Source organism: Sciurus carolinensis, chromosome 3, assembly GCF_902686445.1.
Source record: "Sciurus carolinensis chromosome 3, mSciCar1.2, whole genome shotgun sequence".
NCBI lineage: Eukaryota > Metazoa > Chordata > Mammalia > Rodentia > Sciuridae > Sciurus > Sciurus carolinensis.
The window spans coordinates 25625613-25640456 of NC_062215.1; the positions used below are offsets into that span (position 1 = coordinate 25625613).

General features: G+C 39.4%; 1 protein-coding gene across 2 annotated transcripts in view; it reads left to right on the forward strand.

The window, feature by feature from the left end:
- Positions 1–3178: 3178 nt before the first annotated feature.
- The window catches only part of Kat7 (lysine acetyltransferase 7), a 30072-nt gene continuing 18406 nt past the window's right edge, over positions 3179–14844 (forward strand). For both annotated transcript variants that reach the window (XM_047545868.1, XM_047545869.1), the window contains exons 1-5: positions 3179–3337; positions 6112–6259; positions 9216–9392; positions 10669–10908; positions 13851–13933. In XM_047545868.1, coding sequence (XP_047401824.1) covers positions 3323–3337; positions 6112–6259; positions 9216–9392; positions 10669–10908; positions 13851–13933 — 663 coding nt within the window. In that variant the 5' untranslated portion in view covers positions 3179–3322. The remainder of the gene's footprint in view (positions 3338–6111; positions 6260–9215; positions 9393–10668; positions 10909–13850; positions 13934–14844) is intronic.

Sequence of the window (14844 nt, forward strand, 5' to 3'; positions counted from 1 at the left end):
TACTTGAATTTGAAATATGGTAGCTATCATTTCACTGGCAAGGGAGCATCTTAAAGGAAATTGAGGTATCTTTTAGGTAGTTTACAAATATAACTGAGGAGACCAGACACAGAAGTAAGAAAATATATAGGACACACAAAACATTGTCCCCACAATCACTAGCTAAGGTTATTACAGAATTTTCACTGATTTCTGGCCTTGGGCCTCCCTACCACTTTGCTCACTCTCCTAACAGCTGCCAGAATGAGATCTCTAAAATGCAAGTCAGATCATGGGACTTCTTTGCTTAAAGTTCTTTAGAAACTGCCCACCACCTCTGTCCACCTCCTTAGCAGGACCCTGAAGGTCCTACATGAACTGGTTCTCAACACTACCTGCTTCTTTTGGCAACCACCTCATCTCTGTCATGCCAAGTCAGTCACCCCCAGACAAAGTGTTTCACTTCTTCTGTGTAAACCTCCAAATCAAACACTTCACTTTCTCCTCTGTACCACTTCTGGACCTTCTTCATCCTTGTTTTGCCATGTAATACTCTACAGCATTTTGAAACTGAGCTTACTGGTCTGTCTTCCTTACGGGACTCAAATCTCCTTCAGTGGGAAGATGGTGTGTTTGCCCATCTTGGTGTGACTCAGTGTCTGCTGTATAATACCTGGGTAATCACTCTGTTTCTCCAGTTGAAGTGAGGTTGAACAGACTAAAGCAAACAATCATGGAGACTGTGTAAAGACACAGTCAAAAACATTAGAATGTTACAGCCATGACTAGGATAATAACAACAGTCATTTATTGGGCACTCACTCTATTTCAGTAACTGTGAAGAGTACTTTACAACGCTCGTTTCCTTCATTCCTTACAACAATCTTGTAAAGTGACCATTAGTGTTCCTACTTCACAGAAGAGGAAACTAAGGCACAGATAAATTTTAAAACTTGTCCAAGAGCAGATAGAAAGTGGCAGAGCTAGATATTACATCAAGGCCTCACACTGGACACTAGTAGAGCAGATGAATAAAACAAACAAGATTTGTGTTGCTATTGTGTGTTTGAGAAATGGAGTGGGGAATGTCATCTACCAATTGTACAAGTATAAATACAGTGATCAATAAAAATAATATATTACTATGCTCTAATACCTTACAAAGATAGATGAGGAAAAGCCTCTCTGAAGAAAGATTTAAAGCATAAAGACAGGGAGAATGTGGCAAGTGCCTGTTTGAAGTTTGGTGGATGAGGATGGCAGAGGCTTTGAAACCAATGGCTCCTGCTTATAACTGTGTCATGATGAAAATGACTCGTAAAGATTATATGTAGTTAAGGAGAAAAAGAAAAGAAAGAAAAGTAAATAAACAAAAGAAAGAAACAGCTTTTAAGATTACCCTCTCTGTTCTAAATACACATAGCTGGTCTACAGTTGTTTTCCTTATGATCATATCCTGCTGGCATTAGTTTTTTCATCTTTCCAACAGAGCAAGTACTTTCTGAGGATAAGAACCATGTCCAAATGAAATTGTAAACTCTTCACTGTCAGCTGCAATGTTAGAGAATCTAGTAAAAGAGATTAGTGCCTAATGTTGAACATCTGTAATGCTAGAAACAGTAATGATATTCTGATTAACTAGCAAGCATATACTGCAGGTAAAAACGACTGGGAACTATTAGAAAGGATGGTACAAATTGAGATATGTTCTTAATATGAGGTCCTTACCACTAATTAGGGAGCCAGAACATCCAAGGGTGACCTCAGGAACACAGCAGTTGGTGTAAAATAACAGGTTAATAATGTGAAATTAAATGCATGAGTGCTAAAGGGACACAAGGAAGAAATACGAGACATTTTCAAATAATTTCTTATGTGCAGTTCAATCCAGGTAGTTATTCTAAGATATTTATACTAAACACTAAAAGCTAAATACTAAATACTAAAAGCTGCCTGTGTCAACAATAGCCCAGTATATCCCCAAAGAGAGTACTGGCTAAGTCTGGAACTTTTAACTCTTCAGAGTCCTCTGTTTAGCACTTCAGTCAAATTGCTTTGTTTTAAGTTCTGCGCCTGGGGCAAATCATCTTAGTCCGCCTCAGGCTGAAACTGAGGTCCAAGATCCTAACTTAGTGACTGAGCTTGCTTGGATTCCACCCAGCCACTCTAAGCCAAACCATGGTCCTCTCAAGTCTTTTCCTCCGGGGAGGTTAAATCTACTCTCCACTTTCCAGCCTTTTAGCTCTCCCTTCAACTTAACATCCTTAACCAACTTCTTCTTAGACCCTTTATTATTTAAATACCCATTCCTTTTTAGACTCCAGCATCAATAAAAATATTCCTTCCTCTTCCTCCCTTCCCCCAACTCTTGACTCATGCCTCAGGATTCCAAAGGCCATTTGGGCTAAATGGGGTTCAACGTTTCTCCTACCACTCCTGCAGCACCCTCACATTCAAGTCACATTCCCACTCTTGGCCACACTGTGCTTGGCCCAACAGTGGGGAAAGGAGGTGGGTGCTCACCACAGAGCTAAATTGAGAATTCTTTGGAGTTTCAGCTTTTGGAGAATAGCTTTGCCTCCGCCTGCAATGTGAACGACTAACTTACTGCTGTTCGCTTAGGGCAAGGACAATGTCTCCTCTACCACACGGGAAACTTCCTCATGACAGACGCCACTCTTTCGTTCCTTTTTTGATTCCCTATTCCCACTCTTTTGGGACACAGAATGACTCTTAAGATTAACAGACAAGTTTCTTGTGCAAAATATTCCTTCCCAACTGGACTTCAAATGATAAATAGAATCGTCTTTTAGTCCGGCAACGAAGGGGTTAAATTTCGACAACCTGATGGATTCTGGGGATTGCCTTCTCCGACTCCAGAAATTAAAACGACCGGGAAGGGAAATTTTGCCCAAGGTAAAGATGAAAACTGTTAACTTCAAATGTCAGGCTTCTGCCCCAAAGAAGAATGGCTACCCACGACCACAAAGGGTGCCACTTCCCTAACTAAAAATGGCAGGCCAAAAATTCCACTATTAATATCACTTCCTGCCCAAAACCAAAATGGCGATCACTAGCCTCACCAAAAGAAGAGAACCTCCCAGCACCCTCTCTGGCTCATAACGTCAGGTGACGCGAGCTCCAGCCGGAAGTGAAGGAAAAAGCGCTTCAGCCCGCCGCGCCTGCGCAGAAGGCTCTAGACGCTGAGAGGCAGGAGGCACTTGGGATCGTCCGCAGGATTGGGACTGCTACAGAGGCCGCCACGGAGCCCGCCGGAGCCACCGTTCCTGCTGCTGCTGCCGCCGCTGCCCGAATCGGAACCGTCGGGCCGCAGCCGCCGGCAATGCCGCGAAGGAAGGTGAGAAACGGGAGACGAGGGATGGCGGGTTTTTAAGGACAGTCGATTGAGCAACGTGACGCAGTTGGCCACGCCTCAAAGTGGTCGGGTTCCAACTTCCCGCTCCCCCAAACCTAGCTCAGCCACCCTCTCCTCAGTCAGTACCAACAGAAAAATGTGGGCCCGACCCTGGCCTCGGCCTATGCTTGCAACTATTCCCGCCCTCTGCTTGCCCGGATCGGAGGCGTTCTTATTGTTAATTGGTCTCTGAAACGTCTCAAAGCATATTGATTGGCTGCTGACGCCGCCTATTTGGGCCCAACGGTTACCTCCCCGCGTGCGGGGGCGGTGCCTGGGCCCGGCCCCAGCGCTCTGTGACTGGCTGCGGAGAACGATCCCTCCTCTCTGGATTGGACTAGCTTGGCAGTCTGTCCCGTGGGGGCGCGGTTGAGTAGGGCCTGGATTGGGTGACCCGAGTCCCCGCCCTTCCGGGTGGGGAAGCTCATAGTTGCGGAGGCGGGGTTTGTTGTGCCGTCCTCCTTTCCAGGTGGGGGGCACAACAAAGCCAAGCGCTGAGGTGGTGGAGAACCAGCGCCCACTCCCGAGGGATCCCATTCAGGCCTGTAGCGTCTAAGCCATCATCTTCCCGTATTTGCTTAGTTTGGCACAAATGCTGTTCGTGTAATTGAATAAAAACTTGGCAGTAATTGGAATGGTCTTAGGAGGACACTTAGGAATACCCTCTTCTCTTTTTGCAACTGAGCACACAGAGACCTACTGGAGTGCCCCAAAGCTACTCATCAGACAATAGCAGAGCCAGAACTACAAAACAAATGTAGTGCGGTTCAACAGATTTGCCTTGGCTGCTTGCTGGTTGCTGGGGAGTAAAAAATTCATTAAGATTTGATCTCTGGCTTAAGGGTATAAAACTGATGGGGAAAACAGATATACAAGTAACCATAGAAGGAGGTTGCAAATTCTTTACTTGGGGGAATATACACAATGTTAGAGAAGGGAAGGGAGGCGCAATTAAGTCTACTCTGGAGTTAGGTGGGAAGTCGATTGGCAAAAACCAGAGAGAGGAGCTGAGTTCCACGGTCAAACCAGGAAGAGCTGGTCAGAAGTTAGAGATTCATATATCTGGATAATTGAAGGGTAATTGAACTAGGTGACCTTTAAGATTTCCTTTCATCCTAGTGATTTTCTGTGACTGTTTCTGGGGCCTTTGTTGATATCTGTGCGGATTACCCTTGAAATATTTGGAAAGCTGGATGGGTGGTATTCTGCTCCTTTCTGCAGAACTCTTTCTCTTCCCAAAGGCTTACCAGGTTAAATGTTTACACATTTAATGGCTCCTAAAGTGACCTAAATTGGTAGATGGTATTTATGCAGGAATACTGTCAATGCCTTGGAATAAGTCCACAGTCTCTGCAATTCCCAAATGACTTGGAATAAGTTCGCAGTCTCTGCAATTCCCAAATGCAATGAGCTCTCTAAAATGTGTTTTTTTTTGTTTTGTTTTTTTTTTTTTTTTAAAGTAACTAGTGTGGTGGCAAATCTGTCCTAAAACTATCATGAGGCTTCATGGTTTTTGTGTCCCCGTTAGCATGACTATATATTTTGTTGCAGAAATGCTAATGTGTTTGATTATGGGTTTTTTTCAAGGTATATATAAAGTATTTATTTTCTAAATATGTGAAAAATTATGAATTCCAAATGCTTGGCCCTAAAGGGCTTATTCTTTGAATAGAGAATTAGGACTTGGGGTGCATCACAATGGTAGAGTGAGTGCTTAGCATACTTGAAGCTTGGTTTAATTCCAAGCACCAAAAACAAACAAACAAACAAAACCAACCCAAACACTGGGACTTACAGTTTGAAGCTAGATAGTGCTTTTGGCAAATATTCTTCCCTTTCTGGTTTAGTAAAGGGGATAGGGATAGTGCTCAATTGATAAATGTAATCTTTATGCCTGATCACTCTTTAGGAGGCTAATTGACAAATAATTATTAACTGAAATGTGTATGTGTGTTTTTTTAAACCTTGTTCTGAATATCCATGAATCTTCAGCACAAGGATACCTTTATCAGCACTTTCGTCAGTCATGTGGAGAAACTTTAAGGACACATGACGTAAGAAAGAAAAATTTTATCTCTTTATGCTTAAGTTCTATTGGGATCAGAAGTATAGGTTATGATGGTTTGAAATGGTGTATGGCTTTTTAAAAATGCTAAGCCAGACACAGTGGTCCATGCCTGTAAATCCTTACTATCTGGGAGTCTGAGGCTGGAGCATCACAAGTCTTGTCAACATAGCACATCCCATCTCAAAAAAAAAAAAAAAAAAGAAAAAAAAAGTGATATCTATTTATAGATACTGAACAAAACTACCCTGAAAGTTAAATGGAACATAGCAACATTTTTCACAGTAGTGTGGACCCTGATTTTTGTTTGTTTGCTTTGGTATGGTTATGTCAGCCAGACCATTTCGAGTGGGTGCTTTTATTTCCAGTTTGTGATACTAATCTCCAAATGAAATTGGTTCAGAATTAGTGATGATACAGTAAGAATTCTTTCTTCATTTACTCAGCAAAGGTATCTTATTTGTAGGTCATTTCATTTAAATGTCCTAAATAAAGGGAAGTTGGCTCTGGGCAGGGAGGAGAAATACTTGTGGAGTCCTTTCTTGGTCAGAACTTGGTGTTTCCAGCTTCGTGGTTTATTTTATTTCCAGTACTTATACAAACCCACAGAGTAAATGCTTCTGTGCTAATGTCTGGATCTATGGTATTACAGAGGAATGCAGGCAGTAGTTCAGATGGAACCGAAGATTCCGATTTTTCTACAGATCTCGAGCACACAGACAGTTCAGAGAGCGATGGCACATCCCGCCGATCTGCCCGAGTCACCCGCTCCTCAGCCAGGCTAAGCCAGAGTTCTCAAGGTAAAAATCTTTGTTCTTCCAGACCACTTTTCACAGTGGACTGATTGGTCATCTTTTTATTGGGCTAGTTAATGTGGAAACTGGTCTCTTGGCTTGCTGTAGATGACAGAATCTGGTAAAATGTAGGAAAAATACAGAACTATTGGACCTTTAATAGCTTCTGTTGGGCTTAGTGCCCAGAGGCAGGTATCAGGGATGTGACACAAGTTTCCTTTGAGTTTTCTTTTTTTTTTTGGACTGTGGTGTTAATAAAGTGGGAATATTATCTCTTCACTCTGTTGAAAGGGCTTAGGGGCTTAAAATAGTCTCTTGAACTTGTTGTTACATGAGGTCCAGAGCTTCTAAAAGCTTGTTTAAGTTCTGGAATGTAGTTAGATGCACATTTGATAGATATAACTAGTTGTACCCAAATATTGGTATTTAAATACCCAGAATTTTGCTTTGGTAGTGAAAAACAAGAATCTCAGGATTGGAAGATAGTTCAAAGGTTCTCTTGTGCATGCATTTACCCATCTGGGTTTAGGTTTGAAATGAATGCCTGACCCCTCATGATTCTGCTCAGAGATTACCTGGAAATGAAAATAAGTTACAGTTAATACAGAAAGCTGCTGATCAATAGACGATAATACATAAAGGGAAAAAATTTATACTATGCCTTGAGTAATTGAATAGTGTTGATTTGACTGCTGCTACATGAGTATGTTACAAAATGAGAGAAAAACATCAGTTTTTCAAGCAAGAAAGTAGGAATATTCTCTCAAGAACTGTTCCCGCTTTTGTTAATTTAAAATTTCAACTTAAATATAACTATTTTCTCTTGATTTCTCAGTTTATCCCCCCCACCCCAAGGTACTGGGGATTGAATCTAGGATGCTCCACCGCTCATCTACACACTTAATTCTTTAATTTTTTTGAGGCAGGGTCTTGCTGAATTATCTAGCCTGGCCTTGAACTTTAGATCCTCCTGCCTCAGCCTATCGAGATGCTGAGATTTTAGGTGTACTTCACTGTGCTCTGATCAACCCCTTTTTTTTTTTTTTTTAATTTACTACAGTGGGGCTCTTGATAAATGGTTCTTATAATTTAGGCACTCTGGTATGTACTGGGATACTATAATAGAAAAATCAGTTCCTGCCCCTCAAGGAGCTTACAGTTTATTTGAGGTATAGGTAGCTGGAATGATAATGGTAATGTACTGTGGCAGGGCTGTGAGAAAGGTTTGCCCAGACTATGGAAGCCCAAGATGTGAGGCAGCCAACTGAAATTCATTCTTCCAGAAGGAATTCTTATAAAATCTAGTAGAATTAGTAAGTTGAAAGTTGGGAAAATGTTATTCTAGGAAGAGGGAGCAGTAGATGCAAAGAAAAGGGCTTATACTTTTAGAAAGCATAATTGGCCATGCCTGAGATACTGGAAGGTTAAATATTCAAAACAGCTAGGAAATGCGTGGGCTCTGGGTCTTTTTCTAGTTATTTTCCTTGGTGACCACAAAATTCCCCAGCTTGGACTGGGGATATAACTAGGTGGAAGAGCTCTTGTTTAGCAAATGTGAGGTCCTGGATTTAATCCCCAGCACCAAAAAAGATCACACAGTTCCTGGATTCACAGTGCAGTCTATTTGAACCCATTCTCTCTGAAGTGAAATATAGACTACCTTGTGAGCAGAGCCTCCTGGAGGTGTACAGACTTATAATCTTACTTGTGCTAACTTCTCATCTGAAAGTTGTGAGAATTCCATTCTTCTCTGAGGATTTTTTTTTTTGGGGGGCGGGGTGCATGGTACTTGGGCATTTAACCACTGAGCCACATCCCCAGCCTATTTTTTATATTTTATTTAGAGACAGGATCTCTCTTGAGTTGCTCAGGATCTCTCTTAAGTTACTGAGGCTAACTTTGAATTTGTGATCCTCCTGCCCCAGCCTCATGAACCACTGGGATTATTGGCTTGCACCACTGTGCCCAGCTCTCTGAGGATTCTTTACAATTTATACATTATTGTAGGATTTAGTTTGTTGTTTGAAATATGATTTAAGTTCAGCTTTGAATTTCTTTTTATTTCCCATAAGTGTCATCAGTTTAGAGATGTAAAAGGGCTGCTGAGTGCTTCAGAATAGGTTTTGCCATCCAGAAGAATTCAAGAAGTTATCTGTCTTACCTTTAGGATCTGGTATCATTTTGCATGAGAGACTGAGAGTAAACAGGTGTGATGATGCATGCCTGTGATTCCAGTGACTCGAGATGGAGGCAGGAGGATCACAGGTTTGAGGCTGGCATCAGCAACTTGGCAAGATCCCATCTTGAAATAAAAAATATTAAAAAGACTGTGGATGTGGATGGAGCTCAGTGGAAAAGTACCCTGGGATCAGTCCCTTGTACTTAAAAAAAAAAAAAAAAAAAAAAAAAAAATGTCTGAGGATAATCAGAAAGGAAAAAATAATGAAGGGGAAAATATTTGTATATTGCTATACGTAGTAGTAGAATATTTATTTTATGGTGGATTAGAGTATGGAAGGAAAGAGAGGAGGAAACCAATATATATAAAGCACTTTCTTCAAACCACACACCATATTAAGTGCTTTCTATGCAGTTTTCTCATTTACTCCTTACCACATGTTATGAGGAATGTGTTACCAGTATTTTCCTTTTTTATGGGTCAGGAGACAGACTTGGAGGGATTAACTTGACCAAAATGCCACAGCTAGTTGCTATGGTAGGGTAGAATTGAATCAAGTTCAGTCTTGATTCCAGAACCTAAGCAATTAATATTATACTACATTGTATACCTGAGCTAAACTGTTTTGCTTATATGTTTTTTAGTAAAATGGGTATTTTAAAGATTTGTTGAATTTTGTGAAGTAGGAAGAAGAGAACTATATTTTAATAAATCACATGGATAGAAAATAAAATAATTTCCTTCTTTTTTTTTAATTTTATGGTCTTTTAAAATTGGGATCAGATTCCAGCCCTGTTCGAAATTTGCAGTCTTTTGGCACCGAGGAACCTGCCTATTCTACCAGAAGAGTGACCCGTAGTCAGCAGCAGCCCACCCCAGTGACTCCGAAAAAGTACCCGCTTCGGCAGACTCGTTCATCTGGCTCGGAAACTGAACAAGTGGTTGATTTTTCAGATAGAGGTGAGTGGGTATGATGTCACTTATACAAATTACAGAGAATATGGGCAGTTTGCTTTTTTTTTTTTTTTTTTTTTGGGTGCTGGGGATCGAACCCAGGGCCTTGTGCTTGCAAGGCAAGCACTCTACCAACTGAGCTATCTCCCCAGCCCCAGGGCAGTTTGCTTTTAAAGAGGGCTTGGGGCATTGTAGGTAGATACCTAATACTGAAAAAATTCAGCCTAGTGAACTCTGCTTGACTCTTTTGTGTTGCTGAGAACAGTTTGATAACCTTGAGTCTCATTGGTGCAGAGTAACTGGAGTACATATTAGAACCTGTAATAGGAACAAGGGAGTAGGGCCTTCTCAACCATAGATGAAGACCTGACACAGGTCTTCCTGTACTCATGCTTGCCATTGTGTTTATCTCTGAATTTCTGAGTAGTAGTGACTTTTATATGACTCTTGAGGTTATGATTTACCAGCCCAAAGGCCTGAGAGCAGAGCTTGGAAGATGCTGAACTGCTTCTAACTTACCAACATGGTTGGTTGGTTACCTTGCACAGTGTTTAAATTTTAAAAAATCTGTTGCCAGTATTTGGAAATATAAAGATGTCATATAAAAACCTGGATTAATAGTTCATTTAAGAAAATGGGAAGATCTAGGAACAGTGGGTAGTCATTTACCCATAGTAATACTTGACTGGAGCTGAATGGTAGCCTTCTCCTTTTGATGGACAGTGATCTCTCTATGTGATCTTGCCTTGCCCTTGTAAGCACTTAATTTCCACTCCTTGATTTTGAGTCTGGAATTTCAAGATTAGATTGCTTGACTATCAGTAAGCTAACTCAAGAGTCGAAGTCTCTTCACACGCATATCATGCTGTTCAGTGTCATCCAGAAAGAGAATAATTTCCATTTTTCTTCTGTAAGAAAAGTGAGATGGTTATTTAAAAAAATTATTTCCATCCAGGTGTTTTTTTGTACTCCAGGCCTTGTGCATGCAAGTCAAGCACTCTACCAATTGAGCTATATCTCCAGTCCTCCAATCCAGTTTTGATTACCCAAGACTATGAACTTAGGAGAAACATAAGAGAAGTGAAATATATTAGGTAAAGCCCAAGTTTAGTTTTAATCAGAATTTAAAGTTGCGCAAAAGGAAATGTTTTGTCTTATAGCAAGTAAGTAAGAGTTACTGGTAAAGTCATAGAGAACTGGGAAGCTCTTAAATTCTTCTGAGTAGTAAACCTCTAGATGAAAGAATCCCATTCATAAGTTCTACCAATTGCTTTTGCTCTAGAAACTAAAAATACAGCTGATCATGATGAGTCACCACCTCGAACTCCAACTGGAAATGCACCTTCTTCTGAGTCTGACATAGACATCTCCAGCCCCAACGTGTCTCATGATGAGAGCATTGCCAAGGACATGTCCCTGAAGGACTCGGGCAGCGATCTCTCTCATCGACCTAAACGCCGTCGATTCCATGAAAGCTATAATTTCAATATGAAGTGTCCTACACCAGGCTGTAACTCTCTAGGTTGGTGTGCCCCAGCTTCACTACTTCTTCATTCTTTGGTTCTGTCTCTCTGAGGAATTAGGATCAGTCAGAAATGTTTTGTGTTCTGTTGTGATCTAGCTTCTTAGACTTTTCAGTGGTTACATGTCGAGAGTAAAAGTGAGTTGCTCACTCGAATGAAAGCATTTCTGCTTCTTAGCCTGTTGTCCATAACAATAGATCTAGTGCAAGGAAATTAACGATGATGAACCACTCACTTTATCAAGAGCTCTTCCCAGTGAAAAGTTCCCTTCTTTCCCAGCAAAAATAAAACAAAATGATGACCAGTTACCTCCAATTATCTCATTATGTGGCACATAGTTCACACTGAGGAGGACGAGTAGAGCTTAAACTAGTGGAGAATAGTAGTTGCATAGCCATAGTTGTTAAGGAAATGAGAAAAACAGATTTCTTATCAAAATACATGTGAGACCCTGACCTTTTGTGACTTCAGTAGTTTTAGATCTTGTGGCTTGTATACTTAATAAGTGTAAACACGACAAAGTATTTCTTCTCAGATAAATATCTCATTTTTTATTAAGACTTAATTCTTAGTAACTTTAGGTATTCTTATAGTGACTTGAAGCTTATTTGTGCTGCTTAGGTGAGCTGAGGTGCAAATATTGTGGTTAAGCCTTTGTATAAAGTTGGAACACACCACTTGGGAGATAAGGTGCCTTTCACTACAAATTTTTTGACTTCCTAGTGCGTATAACAGTTATGTCCATACTGTAGTAGGATCTAGGGATAGCTACCTCGTACAGTAGCATTAGGTCTAAAAGAAGTTCATACCTTAGTTAAAAAGTGTGCTTGCCTAATATTTACATGACCCTGGGTTTAATCCCAGATAGGGGGGAAAAATCTGAAGAATACTGTATTGTTAAAGAAGCTAATGATCATATGCGCTGTTGAAAAAAATGATGCCAGTAGTATTTTTTGTTGTAGAGTTGCCACAAGCCTTAATTTTTTTTTTAAAAGGCAATATCTGCAAAGCACAATAAAAAGAGGTAATTCCTGTATCTGAAAGCACACTTGCATAGCAGTGATAATACATTTTATAGATGATGTTTGACCACGAAAGAAGTTTTTTTTGTGTCCAAGAAATAGTCATGAGTTGCTTAATGGCAGGGATGCATTTGAAAAGAGTATACTTACACAAACCTAGATGATATAGCCTGTTATACTTCTAGACTATATTGGGGGGGGTGTGCGTATAAAACAGCCTATTGCTTCTGGGGTACTGATGAACAAAACGAGATTAAATCAAACACAAGAAAAAATGGTGCTGTTGAGAGATGTGATAAACTCAAGGTGTGTGAGACTGTTGCCAGCGTCATATGGCACACTGTTTTACAGAAAACTTTTTTTTCCCCTCCAGTATTGGGGATTGAACCCAGGGGCACTAGACCACTGAGCTGTATTCCCAGCGCTTTCTTATTTTTAATTTGAGACAGTCTTGCTGCATTGCTGAGGCTGACCTTGAAGCTTTGAACTTACTATTTTCTTGTCTCAGTCTCCTGTGTAGCTGGTATTACTGGCATGTACCACCACATGGGGCTACAATAAACATTTTTAAATAAATAGAATAACTACACTCTTAATGTGAAAGACATATTATAGTAAATTCATAAACCAATAACAGTTGTTTATTATCATTTTCAAGTATTATGTACCCTACATAATTTTATGGGCTATACTTTTTCTGTGATTGACAATGCAGTAGATTTGTTTGCATCAGCATTAGAAACACATGAGTAATGGGTCTTAATACCATGTGACAATAGCTACGATGTCTCTAGGTGATAGGAATTTTTCAGCTATATTATAATATTATGGGATTACTACCATTGTTGACTGAAAAATTGTTTCACAGTGAGTGACCTAAGTTAATAATTTAGTCCTAAGGATCTGGCAACCTAATGTCATAGAATACCACCCCACCATTCTTGAACTATTTTTGCCCTTTAAAGTGTACTCTATAAATCATGTTGTATAATTTTTAGAATTGCAGCATCTTTTTTACTGAAAATTAAATTTCTTTTTTTCCATGAAAGAAAGGTGAAGATTTTTATAGACTTAAAATTCAGCATAAGCAACTTCTCTTTTTACTTCATTAGCATTGTTTCAGTTCTTTCAATCTCTGGTTTTTATAAGCCTCTTATTAAAAAGATGTATAACAAAGAAATAATGTTCAATTTCTCCTGTGTTTTCACAAAACCACATGAAAAATAGAAGAATGAAGAAAGTCACTCTTTTAGATAAAACAAGTTTTCTGTGTTACTTTTCCTAATGTTAAAGCCCATAAAGAAGGCCTTGTAATGCTTATTTCAAGATTTAATTATAGAAGCTTAAATCTTTAAACAAAACCAGTCATTCCTCCAAACAGTGGTATATTTAATCCTATTCACAATTATCAAAATATGTTTACTTATATGTCGGAAAAGGGTATTTTCTTTATTTTTAAGTTTCTTTTGATTATTGAAGGGAGTTAAATTCAGATTGGATAGCATTGCATTATAGAAAGAATAGTACACTTATTCATTATTATGACTTCATTAATTTAACATTAGTTAAATTCCACCAGAGGAAAGTGTTCTTGTTTCTAATTTTGTGTCTTATTATAAATGTATGACTTTATGACATTTTGGGATTTGATAATATTTGTTTCATCAGAACAAAAGGAGCTGCAGTTTATATTGAACATAACAAGTATGTTCAAATATTGACAGATCCATCCTGTGGAATAAAAAAGTTTATGGTGGGTGTACATGGTCCCAACATCACTTACCTTTGGTGCATTCCATCTGAGTGACATATATTTGATAAAAGTGACATAGCAAGAAAACAGATTTGTTTTAGAGAAAAGTCTCACTTTCTAAACTTAAATCTTCTTTCTGGAGATAAAGTTTTCCATCCTTTAACAGGGCATCTTACAGGAAAACATGAGAGACATTTCTCCATCTCAGGATGCCCGCTCTATCATAACCTCTCAGCCGATGAATGCAAGGTAATTGTATTCTCATTTATTCAGCATATACTTATTGAGTGCTTACTGTTTGTGTGGCACTTTGCTAACCACTGGGGATACAGCTGTGAACATGATGAGCAAGATCCTTGTTCTTGCATTCTAGTGGAGGAAACAATAAAAACATTTTTTTTTTTTTTTTTTTTTCCTTTTTTAAAACTACGCAGGGTATGGTTGCACATGCCTGTAATCCCAGAGACTTGAGAGGTTGAGGCAAAAGGATTCCAAGTTTAAGGCCAGCCTCAGCAACTTAGTGGGACCCTGTCTTTTTTTTTAAAAAAACCCAAAACCTGGGGATGTAACCCAGGGGTAAAATTCCCCTGTGTTCTATCCCCAGTACCACAAAATGAAATAAACACTGAAACAGACAAAAGAATTTGAATATATAATGGGTGATTTGGAAGTAATTAACAAGGAGATTACCTATAGGATATTAATAGTGTGTGTGGATATTTTCCATTGCGAACTGACTTCAAAGACTGTTAGGTGCTTGCCTTGCATGCACAAGGCCCTGGGTTCAATCCCCAGCACTGCAAAAAAAAAAGACTGTTAGGGACATGCCTCTTCTTCTATGGCATAATTTGCATAGATTTTTGATCTCAGTATTTATGCATGAAATTCTTTTGATTCCAACATTGTCTTGCTTTTAAAGTTTTTTTCATAATTCTTTTCCTATGTTTATTTCTGCGGAATACTTTCCTTTTTGTTACTCTCAGTTATGCCTGCTTTTGGCTAATTCTTCTTTTAAATTTTTGAAAAATACAGCTCCTAAATAACCCTTGAGATTTTGAGAAAACATGTTTGAAAGTAGAGACTAAGGTCCTACTCTGTATGTTTCTGCATGGGTTTCTGCTGCCATGGATAGAATTAATTATGGAGAAGCAAGAATTGGA